We start from the raw sequence: 14,907 nt of genomic DNA, 5'->3' as shown, positions 1-14,907 counted from the left end.
GGTAGGGTTGGACTCAGTTATCTTGGAAAATCTTTTCCAGCTCGGTTGATTCTATGTCCTTGCCTGTGGCAGGTGGGATGAAACTACATGGTGTTTAAAATCCATTTCAACCCAAGCCATTCCATGATTATATGATAGATTCCAGGAACCATCTGGGTTTTTTTTCTGGCTGAGTTTAATCCTCTGATTTCTAAACTGTTGTCCTGTCTGCATTTGAAGGTCAAACATTAGAACTTTTAAGATTTTTTTTTAAAGAAGTTGGGCTTAACAAGTGTTTTTCTTCAAGCTTACTCTGAGAAATTAAGGTGCTTTGTGGCAGAAATTTGCTGATGGGCAGACATCTACCAGGGGAAACTAGCCTGAGTGAATAAAGGTGGGCAGATTTAAATGCCATGGGGAACTCTGTAATGTAATGGAAAGTGTTAGGCTTAACCTAAAAGGTGACAAGATGACAGCCTGGGGAGTATTGCATTTTGGTGTACAGGTAGGTGCAGCAGAACAGCTAAAGCTATGAAAGTTTTACTCCAGTTTGTTAGATGAAAAATGTCACTGAAGTAATTTATTAATATGTAGCCTTTTATCCACTGCAAATATTTCTTAAAGACAGACAATGGAAGGCTTGCAAAATAATGTTTGGAAAAGTTGAAAATGTGAATGTAGCTACTGCCAGTCTTAAATTGTGTCTACACTGGAGTTTTGACTTTGTTTGTAGTGCATTATGTTTTGAATGTTTTCCATGTCAAGTTCAAGTAATATACTGGTCAAAATACTTTTTTGTTCTGAAAACTAGCTTGCCATTTACCATGGAAAAAGTGGCAATTGTTATCCTCCAAAGGGAATAAAGGGCAATTTAGAAACTCTTAGAGCACTGCTTAAAAAAATATTTTAATGATAAATGACTACAACTTCAAAAGCAAGAAGTGAAATAATTTGAAATGAAGATTTGAAGTTAAGCATTTTCTTCTTGTATATACTCTTTAGAATAATCTTTAGGTGATTATTTTGCAGTGGAAGAAATCTCAATTGCATTTAATAATTCTACTATAGATACTTTCCTGGGCACAGTGCTTGAACTAAGGGACATATTCAGTACCTTTTAATGAAGTTTCAATTTTGAATTCTTCATACTCTTTTTTTTTAAGACTTCAGGGCTGCAGAGTGACCTTGTGTTTGAAGAAATTGGTCGTCGTGTAAAAGAGATGGGAAATGAATTGGTAAAGAAAGTAAATGCCATTTTCCAATGGGACATCACTAAAGATGGAAAAACAGCAATGCAGTGGAGTAAGTTGTAGCTTTTATATAATGCCATGGTGGACTTTTTTATTATGTGAGATTAATTATGTTTGTTCTAATTAAACTGGTAGCTTGAAAATAAACATAAGGTAATAGATGAATATTCACTGGGACCTACAAATCTGAATGCTGTGTGGATGCACAAGTGACAAGGAGGTCAGATAAAATTCCATGATGACTGTTAGTACCCTTTCTAGGAACATACTTCCATAACTTTAGATGTATGCATAGGAAAACCATTCCTTAGTACTTCAGGGCATTTCTGTTTACATTTTCCAGATTGGATTGCCACCTCATCTAAGGAAAGCAGGCTAAATTAACCTGCTAGGAGCTCTTCTCTTACAGTCATTAGTCTGCTGGTGATGTACATGCTAGCTGATCTAAAACAAATAAGTAATTATTTCTACTGCATTGTTCTTGTCATGTCAGTGAAAGCATAGCCCAGTTTGTTTCCATTCAGATTTTCTGAGATCAAGGTTTAATGAAAGTATAATCATGATTGCCCATCATTGAAGCATGGGTCTCGTTGATGCAGAGAGACTAAAGGCTGTAATAGCAATGGGTTGGAGCGGAACTGTTCCCTGGTAAAGTGGATTAGTAAGAGATCTGGTATGATGGGGGCAAAACTACTTCCTCAAAAAATGTTTGTTCTTAAATTCTCTTCTGCTCTCTTTACAAGAATATGTATTTAAAAAAACCCCCAACAAACGATGCAACTTTAGTATTTGAATATATTCTGTAGTCTTTGGAACTATTTTTTAGGGTGTCTGCTGATCTATAAGTGGAATTTAAAGTTTTTCCAGAAGGATAAAGCTTAGTTAGTCAGGCTGTAAATTCCAGGCTTTTGTGATTTTTGTGGAGAAATGAAAGTCTTTGGGTAAAGTCTGTTACTTAGATTTCTTTGTTTTGATTGGTCTCAATGATTGGAGCCAGTGTCACAACCTGTGGTGGATGTGGTATTTGTTATTGATTCTCATCAGGCTGAACAAAGAAACCAGGCCACATGTGAGCGAACGTTTGGTTTTGTTGTACAGTGGCCATAACTCTGTCAACCAACCCCATATTTAGACCCCAAAAGGCATTAGCAAACAAACTCTTAAATTTATGCAATAAACTTCCATAAGAGTGGGGGATAGCAAGCCCTTAATTTATACAATACAGTACAGTAATTTCTCAATAATCAGCCTTTCCTGCTTTTCAAACAATGCTTGTCCTCTCTTGTGTTTACTACTGAATTAGTGGGAGGAAAGTAGTGCCTTTTTCCAGTGCGTATTTCCCTAGCTAAAAGGGCTTAAATAGACATAACTTTTGTCCTGCTCCCTCTGCTTCTGTTGCAGTGAAAGTTATCTGTACTTTTATACAAATTTTGAAAAAAACTTAAAAGCATTCCTGTGGAATGGAGGAGGTAATCTAATATTTTAAACATTTCCTGTTGCTGACTAATATTAAGAGCTAAAATGAAGCATTTCCAAAATCTTGGAAAAGTTACTGTGAATATTTGTAAAGGGTAGTCAGTTCCTTCAAGCTTATGAATTACTGTAGTCTCTGTGGTGTACTAAATATATAAGGCTGAATTTAAATATCAAGGTGACCAGAAGCATGTCTGTAGAAAGTGTTGCTTACTTTTTTTATCAGGAATATATCTCTTTTTTCGAAGAACTTTGTGTCTTCTGATTTCTGTGGGGGTTTTGTGCTTTCTTAATATTTTTATATCTTTGAAATTTCTCTTACTAATAATTTAAATATTAAGTTGTCATAGTGAAATATTAAAAGTTATGTAAACTCACTGTCCGTGTTAGAAGTTATGACCACTGTAATGTAAACTCTCACAATTTGTCCTTCTATGGATCAGTAGCATACTACTCTTGCTGTCTGTTTGACTCTAATGGTGCATTTCTAATGGCAAGGTATATCTATAGCTGCATGATGGAATTACTTTGGGAATTCTTAAAAACACTAGTTCTGTCATTAAAAAATACATCCAAACAAATGCAAGGAAAACAAAACCAGGACCTTTTAGCTTTTGATAATTTAATTAGCCTTTGAAAAATTAATTTTGACCGTTAAAAACTGAAGATGGTAGTAAGATGTTAACTTTTGCTAAAGTTTGACTTTATTTATGTGTCACTATTTTGACTGGTTCCAAACCAGCTTCAGATTTGAGTGTTACACAACTCTGTCGGTAGCATTGCACTTCTTTACACTACATTTAAATTTGTCCTAGTTGATTCTTAGTTGATCTTCTGTGTAAATAATTTTAAATCAGTTTTGTAAATGTTATGTTGTTAGATTAGTACAATTCTGCATTATCTTTCTTTTCTAAGTAAAATTGCAGGTTTGAATGGTAGGTCCCACAATGTACATAACTACAAGAAAGCCAAAAGGAAAATATGACATTAAAATTAACTTAGAATTCAGTTCATCTGGGTAAACATTGCATGCTCCTTCAATGTGTGATCAAAATTCTTGACTTGTTATCACTGAAACAACTGAAATGTGAGGAAGAATATTATTTTGGGGGAATTTTTTGGTTTGTTTTAAACCAAGTCAATACCAATTATTTAATTATCTACTTTCTTTTTAGGCCTCTCTTTCTAAGAGCCTACCTGGCCTTTTCAAGCAGTATGTCTAGTTCTTTTGGGCTACCTGCTGGGCCTCTTTCTCTTATTAAATTTGTTACAGAGTTGTGCTGTCTTGTCTTCTAATTTTTTGACTTACCACTTTTGCACAATTTTGTGCTGTTGTGATAACTGCAGCAGTTGACAGCGCTAGAAACAATGTGGACCCTGCAGCCCAATGCAGTCTTACTCAATGATTGTAGCTCCAACAATTTCTTCTTATGTCATTGAGCCTCTTAAGGTCTGGGAGGACACTTGGAGAGAAGCAAATGAGAGAAAGCAGCAGTATTAAGGACGTGGAGTACTGTGTCCAGTTCTGTGCTTCTCACTACAAGAAAGACATTGAGGTACTGGAGTGAGTCCAGAGAAGGCAATGGACCTGGTGCAGAGTCTGGAACACAAGAGTTATGAGGAGTAGCTGAGGCTGTTTAGCCTGGAGAAAAGGAAGCTGAGGGTAGATCTTACCCTCTTATCACTCTACAGCTACCTGATAGGAGGTTGTAGCAAGGTGAGGGTCAGCCTCTTCTCTCAAGCAGCTAGTGACATCACAAGAGGAAGTGGCCTCAAGCTGTGGCGGGAGAGGGTCATGGTGGACATCAGGAGGAATTTCTTTACAGAAAGGGTTGTTAAACATTGGAGTGGAGTGCCCAGGATGGTGGCGGAGTCACCATCCGTCAAGGAACAACAGAATGAGGCACTTGCCTAGTTGACAAGGTGGTGATCAGTTATAGGTTGGACTCAATGATCTCGGAGATCTTTTCTAATCTAAATAATTCTGTGATTCTGTAGAATTTGTGAATTGAATTTAGCTTTTGTTGTTACAGAAATACTTCTTGATGGAGGCAGTAATTGTAGTAGCACTAGTGTGTTTAACTAGCAATGACCTTTACTTCTGTATAGTTCTCCGTGGATGGTGCGAAGCCATGGGGAGGTGTAGAACAATTGACCATGCACTCAGGATGTGAAATTTTGGACAATTCGTCTGCGGTCTATACAATGTTGAACTGTAGCCACTGACAGCTGGCCTTAATTAATGGTATTTCTGTATAAAAGCAAGCTGTTCTAATTTAAAAGGATGCTGAAAATCCTCATAAGAAGATAAAGCAATACAGATTTTGGCTGAATCAAAACCTAAGGAGTAAGCATAGTGGTACTGGAGACATATTTTGTTATTTTTTAACATGACACTGCCCCAGCTTTGATTTCTCCTGTTTGCTTCACTTCCTAAAACGTGCTTTGCTCTCTGCTGCATATTTATTACTGTGTAACAATTACCTTTGTTGTCGGTGGTTATGAAATACGAATCTTTGTTTTAGAGTTAAGTTACTTAATTTCAACTTCTCTTTCCACAGAGAAAAGGCACTGCCATCAAGATTCATTAGCTGATAGTTAATGGCTCTCTAGAACATACTCAGAAGAGTTTTTCCATCTGTTGCTTTTCACCATGCTTCCTAAGACACTGCTGAAGGCAGAAGATATTTCTGTTCCTTTTCAGTTCTTGGAACAATTAAACTGTTAGAACTGGGGAGCAATTGTTACATGTCATCATTTGTGAACAGCTGACAAATTAAGACAAAACCGCTCAATTATTTATGATGCAATTCAGGCAATGAGGAGTGGGTGACATTTTGTTTGGTTTGCTTTGGGGATGAGTCTTGTATTGCCTTGTCTTGTACTGCCATTACTTACCCACTGTAAAGCAGAATGAAACCCAAACCAGACCAAACAAAAAATAGTCTGACTGGTAATATTTCTCTCCTAGAAAGGGTAAGGCATTCTTTAAAGACAAAGCAAAATCTGTACCCCCAGATCTTAGATTTTTTAGGTTTTTTTGCTACCTGCTTTAGAATGTCAGTGTCTAGTGTTTTACTTGTATATCTATGGCTTTTTTTTCCCAGTTTTTATTGTATCTCTGATGACAGCATCTTATAGACAATAATAATTCATAGATACTTAATTACCATAATATAGTACTTTTGTAGCCAAGCAAAAGCAAAAATTTGAAGAAAAATGTTCCTTTTATTCACTGAAATTTCTTCATTCTATTAGAAGTGCCTGTACCCAATGTGTACAAGCTCCATCCTGCCCCAGTAGCTTCACTGGAGCATCTGAAATAGTTATTGGGAACTGAGACCTCTACCAAAAAGCTTTTGGGCACCACTCCAAGTCAATCCATAGGCACATTTGCCCGCTCTCTGACCCAACACAAACTCTCCCAGTGAATTACCTTAGTCAAGAGCATCTTATGAACAATAATAATTCATAGGTATTTAATTACTTTAGTATAACACTTACGTATTCAACCAAAAGCAAAACTTTGAAGGCGAATGAGTACTTGATTCACTGGAACTTTTTGATTCTAGTTTTATGCCGGGTGTGTGATACTAAAGTTTTGCATACTTAAAAAGGTAGTTGATTTTTAAAATGGCCTTCAGCTTGAGTTCAGGTTGTGTTGCTACACACAGTATTAAGGAATACCATACCCATGTTGCAGACTATTTTTGTGTGCAGTGGATCAGCCATGTGGAAGATTTGGAGAAGAGCACTAGCTGTAGCAGCCATGGAGGACTCCACGTTCTCAGAAACAAAGAACACTGCAGACACCTTTAGGCTACTCATCTATTACTGCTAGCAGTGGAGCTGCTCTAGCAGCACATGAGGTAGTTGCCTGGCAGCTGCCCAGATCATCAGCCACCTGAGTGCTGACATCGCTACACCAGTACCAAGTCACTATGAAGCTGGCTGCTGCAACCCTAGTGCAGCTTGCACACTGCACTGGGGAGATGGTAGCTATAACCATAGACATGTGTATCCAGGACATGTGTGTAGAGGACGTGTATAGAGACTTGGATCAAATCCATTTCCTGCTACAACAGGCAGCTGTGTTACATAGCTTTTTCTCATGAAGTTGTATTTTACAAAAGGCCTCCTTTCTGGTCATTTTGGAAGGATAGAAATTTTCTGCTCTGATGGTTGGAATCTGTTATGGTATTCAGCTAATTTCTTTTCATTGGTACTTTATATCCATTTGTCCATTAGCCAATGCTGTAGTTTAGTCTCAGGTGTCATTTGAATAGGTCAGGAGGCAAGAAAGTTGATTGTATATGTTTCTAATCCTTCTATTTGTTTTTCTCCCCTGCAAAAAAAATGAGCAAGTTTTTGGGGTAGTTTTTCATTCTTTATAAGGACGGGAGGTCCTTTCCTTCTCTAAATACCAGCGTATGATATATTTTGGTTCACTCCTTCTCCAGTACGGCATTTTTATTATTTTTTTAGTGCTTGCATTAGAGAGGTCATAACTCATTTATGATAGCACTTAAAAAGAAGGATGAATCAAGTAGCAAGAAAATTAAAAAATAGAAGGTTCATCATGTTTTTGTGAAAAAGACAGTTTTTGTTGCCACAGAATGCTTTTCTTTTATGGCTACTCTATTTTTTCAGTTTTTCTTTTCAAAAATCTTAATACTCATTAGAAAGCATACAGAAGAAGTGTAAATAGTATTTTCATATTTTGGGGAGAATAACATGCCATTAGCTTGGTCCACTGTTTTGGTGGGTTTTTTGGTTGTTAATTTGAGGTGGATTAAGAATTTTATGTGATCAGCCTGACTTTGGTGACGGGGAATGTGATGGAACAGATCATCTTGAATGTGATCATATGGCACATATGGGACAACCAAGGCTCCAGGCCCAGCCAGCATGGGTTTATGAAAGGCAGGTCCTGCCTGACCAACCTGATCTCCTTCTGTGAGCAGGTGACCCACCTGGTGGATGAGGGAAACGCTGTGGATGTGTCTACCTCACAAAGCCTGTGATACTGTCTCCCTCAGCATTCTCCTGGAAAACTGGCAGCCCACAGCTTGGACAGGTGCACTGTTCACTAGGTTAAAAAAAGTCTGGATGGGTGGACCCAGAGAGTGGTAGTGAATGCAGCTGGTCGCTAGTGGAGTTTCCTAGGGCTCAGTATTGGAGCCAGCCATGTTTGATATCTTTAATTTCATCTTTTACAAGGGAAATTAAGTGCACCCTCAGTAAGATGACACCAAGCTGGGCAGGAGAGTTGATCTGCTGAAGAGTAGGAACATTCTGCAGAGGAATCGAGGCAGTCTGGAGCAGTGGGCTGAGGCCAATTGAATGAGGTACAATAAAGCAAAGTGTCAGATCCTGTCCTTGTGTCACAACAATCCCACACAGAACTAAAGGCTGGGGGAAGAGGTTCTGAAAAGCTGCCTGGCCAAAAAGGACTTGAGGGTGCTGTTTGATAGTGGCTGAACATGAGCCAGCAGTGTGCTCAGGTAGCCAAGAAGGCCAATGGCATCCTGGCTTGTATCAGAAGTAGTGTCGTCAGCAGGACCAAGGCAGTGATCATCCCTCTGTTGAGCACTGTTGAGGCCGCACCTTGAGTCTTGTGTCCAGTTCTGGGCCTCTCACTACAAGAAAGATGTTGAGGTGCAGCAAAGCTCATGAAGGGTCTGGAGCACACGTTTCTATGAGGAGAGGCTGAGGGAGCTGGAGTTGTTCACCTTGGAGGAAAAGGAGGCTCAGGGGCCTCCTTACTGGTCTCTGCCTGAAAAGAGGTTGTAGCAAGGTGAGGATTGGCCTCTTCTCACAGGCAACTACTGACAGGATGAGAGGGAATGGCCTGAAGCTGTGACAGGGGAGGTTGATGTTGGGCATCAGGAAGAATTTCTTCATGGAAAGGAGTAGAGGTGTATTTAAAAGCACAGTTAAGCTTGGTTAACTTAGTCTGAGGAGCTGGTATCCAATGTGAAACTTGCGTTTCATGATTCAATAGATGATTTCTTGATTTATTTTTTTCTTAGTAGTAGTCTGTGCCTGCATAGCCTGCAGGAGCAATGGTAAAGGCTCATGTACGATGTTAAACTATATAGTAGCTGTTCCGGATCAGAAATATGCTACACAGCTCCTACCCACAAACGTCATTCATCTTCAGCTGGTCTTCAACCATCGTCAGTTGTGGTTTTCCTTTCTTCTCATATTGCATCAAGTTAGTTATATGCATTAAACCTGTTCCAGAAATTATAATTTACCTCGAAGTCAAGTGGGTAATAATAATACAGTATGTCACTTCTCACTGAGCAACAATTGTATACTTAATAACCCTTCTAGTTTTGTTATAACTGGATAAGTATTATTTTAAACTGGTTTCAGAAGACGAAAGACTTAACAGACTAAAGCTATTCCCAGTCTTTATAGTTCCTCTTACCCTTCCAAAAAAGTCACTTGAAAAAAAATGGCACATGATATAGTTTATTCAGAAATAAGGTCCCCATAGTTCAGCAAGTGCCTTAAAATTTGCCAATGAAGGGAAACTAACTGGCAGCCATGATTCTGTGATTAGAGGTGCCATGTCCTTATGGGAACATCCACTTGAAACCACATGATTAATTCTTTTTTTTTTTTAAAGGGGTGGGGGAAGTGATTTATAAAGGGAAAAAGGTGTAAAGGAAAGACAGGGAATTTGCAAAATCTGAGAGTGATTTCTCAGAGCACATCCTAGCAAAATATGCTTCTAAACAAATGACACAGTACCTGGTAGTGTTTGTTGGCTTTGCAATAGCAAATATCTTGGCAGGTCATTTGATGTGAAAAAGAACACTCTGAAGCTACAGACACTTCGAGGAATTATTTCTCTTCCAGAAGAGAAAGACAGATACATGACAAGGCTTTATATGTTCTTTGCATGAAGCAGAACAGGCTGTTGCCTGTGGGACAGAACAGGGAAAATGCAGCAGTGTGCTTGAACATCACCACATTTGCCTTTTCTGAATATAGGATGCAGTTTTCAAACATGAGACCTTCATTACTAGCTTTAACATTTTTGAAGTAATCGCACTAATTAGTATCTTGTGCATCTTTAGTGTTGTTTAAAAATACTTTTTACCATTGCTGTAAGAATTTTTAAATGGCTATTTTTGCTGTAACTCTCTTCCCCACCACCACCTTAGTACAGGAAGGGCTTTATTTTTTTAAGTTTTCTTTCATTAAAGAAAAAAATTTTCAAGTAATTCATTTTCTAACTGTCTGTTTGCTCAAGATACATATTTAGGCTGGATGCTTTGTAATAATAAGGAGAGTAGTGTTCTTTAGCCTGAAAATGTTATCTTTCTTTTGAAATTAAACTCTCTTTGCTTTTGCTTCTCAGCAATTGACTTAAAGAATGGCTCTGGAGCAGTGTATCAAGGACCTGCCAGAAGTTCTGCTGATACCACCTTCACTCTCTCGGACGAGGATTTCATGGATGTGGTACAACAAAAGACTAACCCCCAGAAGGTAAAACCTGTGTGTCACAGACATATTCATTTGCATGGGGACATACTATTTGCCTTAAATCAGGCTCTGGTTCATGACTATTTGTCTTCTGAAATCTGCAAGAATGGATGTTTTGACAGTGCAAACCAGTCAGATGAGGTATAAGCACATCATTGTCTTTATTATCTTGAGACAAAGATACCACCAAACGAGATAAAGCCTGGCAGTGCAAAGTTAGTTTCTTGGTACTTTCACAATAGATGATTTGCAAGCTTAGGTTTGTCAATTTGATCATTTAGGCTGTTTTGATTGTCATGTTGAAGCAAGTTGGTACTTGTTGCAATGTTCTGATTTACTGCTACTACTGCAGCAAAGAGAAATGTCAGAGCATTGAAACTGATCAAAATTCACCCGAATTAGCTAGTATCTCTTTCAGAGAAAGAGAGAATTAACAAAGTTCTGTAATTTGGGTCTGTGCTTTTAGCTTCTTGGAGTAATCAACTGCTTAAAACTACTAATTTTACTAATAAAAATGCCTGTGTAAAGATAAATTAAGCTGTCACAAATTTAATATGTCATCTTACAGATTAAAGTTTGAGCAAATGAAAATTTTAATTAAATTCATCATATATCAAACAGTTCCTTTTCTTTGATCCCAAGCAGAAGTTTTTGAAGACTTTGATTGTAAAATTAGTGAGTAGCGATCATGGCAAATGTTTGTTTGTCCTACATGCCACAAGAGTAAAATCCTTTGTGACTCTCTATATATAGCAAGCATAAAGCACAAGCAAGCAAGATGTTGACGTGTAATCATCAGAAAACTAAAGAACAGTGATTTCAATTCCGGAATATCTATTCTCAGGCATTAGTATTTCTTCAGAGTTTCTGTGATTTTTTTATTTAAAGAAGCTCAAAGCCTTTTTTCAAAATTCTTTTCTGCTGTCTCTATTCCTTATTTGAATGTATTTCAAGTTAATGGATCTATGCAAAAGCACATTAAGAACTTTCAAAGTGATTTCAAACTGCAAAGCCACAGCTTAGCAAAACTAGTTTTAAAAAAATAGGAACTAGATTGAAACAGGATATACAGCTCTTTGAAGTAAAGACAATAAAAATGTAATATACCATCTTTTCAGTGAAAATATTGGTTGATCCTATGATTCTGAAAATGCAACAAAATCTTAGTTCTTGTTTGTTGTAATATGCTATATATAGACCCAGTGTATTTCTTTGCAATGTGGGTGTACATACATTGTGCAAGTTCCTGTTTGGATTTATTATGAATTTGAGTGCATAGCATATCTTTTCATTGGGCCTTTAATGTTCATTAAATAACCCTTTCATTCCATTTTTTCACATAGGGATATTTGAATAACTGTAGCATAGGTGAATGAGGCTAGGAGCTTTATTTTTGTGCCCAGCTAAAGTTTTGCCATTAGCTTCTGTGAGCTAGTTTGTCGTACACCATGGGAAGTACTCTGTGCTATACATGGAAAAGAAACAGAGGCCACTGAAGTTGATGCATTTTTTATTTTTTTTTCCTCTGGGTGATAGGCCTGGCCTTGTCTTCACTATAGATGGAAAACCCTGGTTCTGGATCCTATTAGAATTGAACTTGACTGGTTTTCGTTAATAACTGATAACCATTAGGCATTCTGTACTGAAGGCTGTCTCCTGAGTGCTGAACAACCACACCTCTTTGGATTTTTGTTTGGTTCCAGCAGCAATTTGGTTTGTGTGTGAACAATTGAATACATGGTTTTTTCCCCTCCTCTGCTTTTTTTAGGCATTCTTTTCTGGTAAACTGAAAGTGAAGGGGAACATCATGCTGAGCCAGAAATTGGAAATGATCCTGAAAGATTATGCCAAGCTCTGAAGTGCTGGATCATCTACTACAATGAAAACTTCAGAAGATAGAAACTTCCATTAGTTCAAATCTTTTGCAGGCTACTTAAGATGAATGTACTGATTCATTATACTGCTAATACACAGGCTGATTTAATCGCTGTAGACAGAAGTTACAAAATTAACTTAATTCTTACTATAGTCCCTTTTAAGTTCCTCAGGAATGGTAGAGAATCATACTTTTCTCATTGCATACCTTTATCTAAATAAAATGTATGTAGTTCTTACAAAGAAGCATATATTTCTATGTTAATTCGAAAGAAAATTAAACCAATACACCTCTTTGATATCTCCTTCTATGTCTGTCAGTCTTCATTCATATTGCCTTAAATATACTGTCTAATTTCTATTACTCTAGTTGGTTTATTATGAAAACTATAATATTTTGACTCAAGTTTTCATGATCCTATCAAAACAACTGAAGATGGAAGTTGGTTCAATTTATTTACATTTTGTAATTATATGGGGCTTTTTCTGTACAGGAAAAAGTCTGTTGAACTTTAGCTTTGCCCAGATTGTTTACTCATTTTTTTATGTGAGTTACTCTAATAAATCACATGGAAAGTGATTGGCATTAATTCTTCTGGGGAAACCTTTTTGTCTGAGGGGTATTCACACTGCACCAAAGACATTTGCTGTAACCAAATTTTTCTTCCATGTGGATTGATTCTCATGAAGGAAAACATCATGGCAGCAGGGAAAGATAGAAGTGAATTCTTCAATTTGTACCAATGGCCAGAACTGAGATAGCAGCTGTGGCCATACATATTCTGAATTAAAGTATGCTTTTAATCAGTGATAATCACATGAACAACTGGAAATCTGTTTTCGTCAATGTGACCAACATTTTGTGTGCTCAGATATCTTTTTTCTCCTTCAGATGTGTTCTATGTTGATATCTTTTGAAGAATTCAGGTCATGTAAGACTTTTGTCCCTGGTCAGAGGAGGCCTTAATTTAGAGGATGGAATTTTTAATTTTTTTTTTTTTTTTTTTTTCAAAAAATTGGGAGGTACTTCCCTTCCCTGACATTGTTAGTAGACCGTAACCATTAAAACACTTTTGTGAGACTGCAGATGAGTTTCCAGATAAATTCTACATGCTGTAGTACTAAGTCAAATTCTCAGCAAATTTATTTCTTCACAGCTGGACTGTCAGCCATGCTTTGGTTCAGGTGGAGAAACATGAATCTTAAATATCTCACATAAATCATATCATGAATAGATGGGAAACAGAGCGAGTGTGAAGTTTGCCATCTTAAAGAGTCCATCAAGTAGACATGATTGAAGAAATGTCCTTTGTCCACTTAACATTTACCTTTTTCATGGCAGTTATTTTCATATATAAGTAGGACCTAAGAATTGCCTGTACTGCCCAACTTCTATTTATCAAGTAGCTTTGTGTCAAATAGATAAAGGTGTCTTTTATTACTTTCTTTTCAGAAATTGTGTGTCAAGGATTGCAGCTTTGTAATTTTATGCATTATACATGGTACACCAAAAACCCCACTTTCCTACATATATATTTCATGCCTATAAGGCTATATATAATGCCATAACAAATACGTGTATTAAGAAAAAGGAACTGTGAGGAGCTAAATTTGAGACTAGGAAAGGAATTACCAAAACATCCATTTAGGAATATGTTATTTCTTGTATGTTGCGTGGCCTTGAAGATTCACAAGAAGTGATTTTTTTTCTCAGCCCCATAGATTGAAATCTGAAAGTACTGCTCCACAAGGAGGGAACAGAGTGCTAATAAGTTTTTTTTCCCTCCACTGTGGAAGTGAGAAGGAAAAATATTCAGGCAAGGGAAACTGGTAATGTTGAAACCTGTTGCAATTTAACAGGTTGAAAATTACTAAATAACATAGTCTTGCTAAATGTTTGGTTGAGGATGAAAGAATAACCCATTTATAGCTACTTTTGTGATAATTTCTCTCCTGCATATGTTCAGGTGGACATAAAATCTTACATGGATCAGTTGTATCCCCAGTACTGGCCTTAATTAACAACACAAAAGATATACCCTAAAGTTACGCTGGTGTTTGGCAGCAGTAAATCCTAAACTTTACTCTGACTGCAGCTTTTTCCTGCACCATGAATTGGTCATGGATGTTAGTGTTGAGTGGAACAGGAAGTCCTCTGTACTTTACTGCAAAAAGCACTTTCTTTTGCTCTCCATGCCTAGGCGAACTGAGCACACCTTGCAGTATTGTGGTAGAGTTTTTTCTAGGAGCATAATTCAGGTGTTTAGTTCTTTCACTTGCTTTGTGGCATGAATAGCCATTATTGATGATTTCAGCATGTTGGTTTTATTTCTACTTCAGTGTATTTACCTTAAGAGTGTTCTAGTTAGCCAATGCTGAATAATAGCCTGTTTACTGTTGAAAGTATCATAGAATCAGAATTTTAGGGGTTGGAATGGATCTTACAGATCATCTGGCTTTGAACACTGCCAGGGGGAAGCCAGTACTTCCCTGGGCAACCTGTTCCAGTGTCTCACCACTCTCACAGTAAAAAACATTTTCCTAATATCTGACCTAAATTTCCCTTCCTTCAATTTGAATCCATTGCCCCCTTGTCCTTTAACTTCAGTTCCTAGGAGTCCCTCTCCAGCGCCCCTGTAGGTCCCTTCTGATTCTGAACAGCTACTATGAGGTCTCCATGCAACCTTTTATTCTCGGGGCTGAACAGTCTCAACTGCCCCAGCCTGTCTTTATAGAGGAGATGCTCTAACTCTCTTACCAACTTTGTGACCCTCCTCTGGACTTGCTCCAACAGTTCCATGTCCTTATGTTGAGGGCACCAGAACTGCAC

General features: G+C 37.6%; 1 protein-coding gene across 1 annotated transcript; it reads left to right on the top strand.

Annotated features, from left to right (window-relative positions):
* The first annotated feature begins 448 nt into the window (after window positions 1–448).
* Window positions 449–12,323, top strand: SCP2D1 (SCP2 sterol-binding domain containing 1). Its single transcript, XM_009083340.1, has 4 exons — window positions 449–484; window positions 1,143–1,281; window positions 10,078–10,205; window positions 11,971–12,323. Exons 1-4 carry the CDS (start codon window positions 449–451, stop codon window positions 12,058–12,060), a joined length of 393 nt encoding a protein of 130 aa, XP_009081588.1. The 3' UTR covers window positions 12,061–12,323.
* The last annotated feature ends 2,584 nt before the right edge of the window (window positions 12,324–14,907 follow it).

Source organism: Acanthisitta chloris, unplaced genomic scaffold, assembly GCF_000695815.1.
Source record: "Acanthisitta chloris isolate BGI_N310 unplaced genomic scaffold, ASM69581v1 scaffold921, whole genome shotgun sequence".
Taxonomy (NCBI): domain Eukaryota; kingdom Metazoa; phylum Chordata; class Aves; order Passeriformes; family Acanthisittidae; genus Acanthisitta; species Acanthisitta chloris.
The sequence above is the reverse complement of the archived record's forward strand: the minus strand, read 5'-3'. Positions and strand labels throughout refer to the sequence as shown.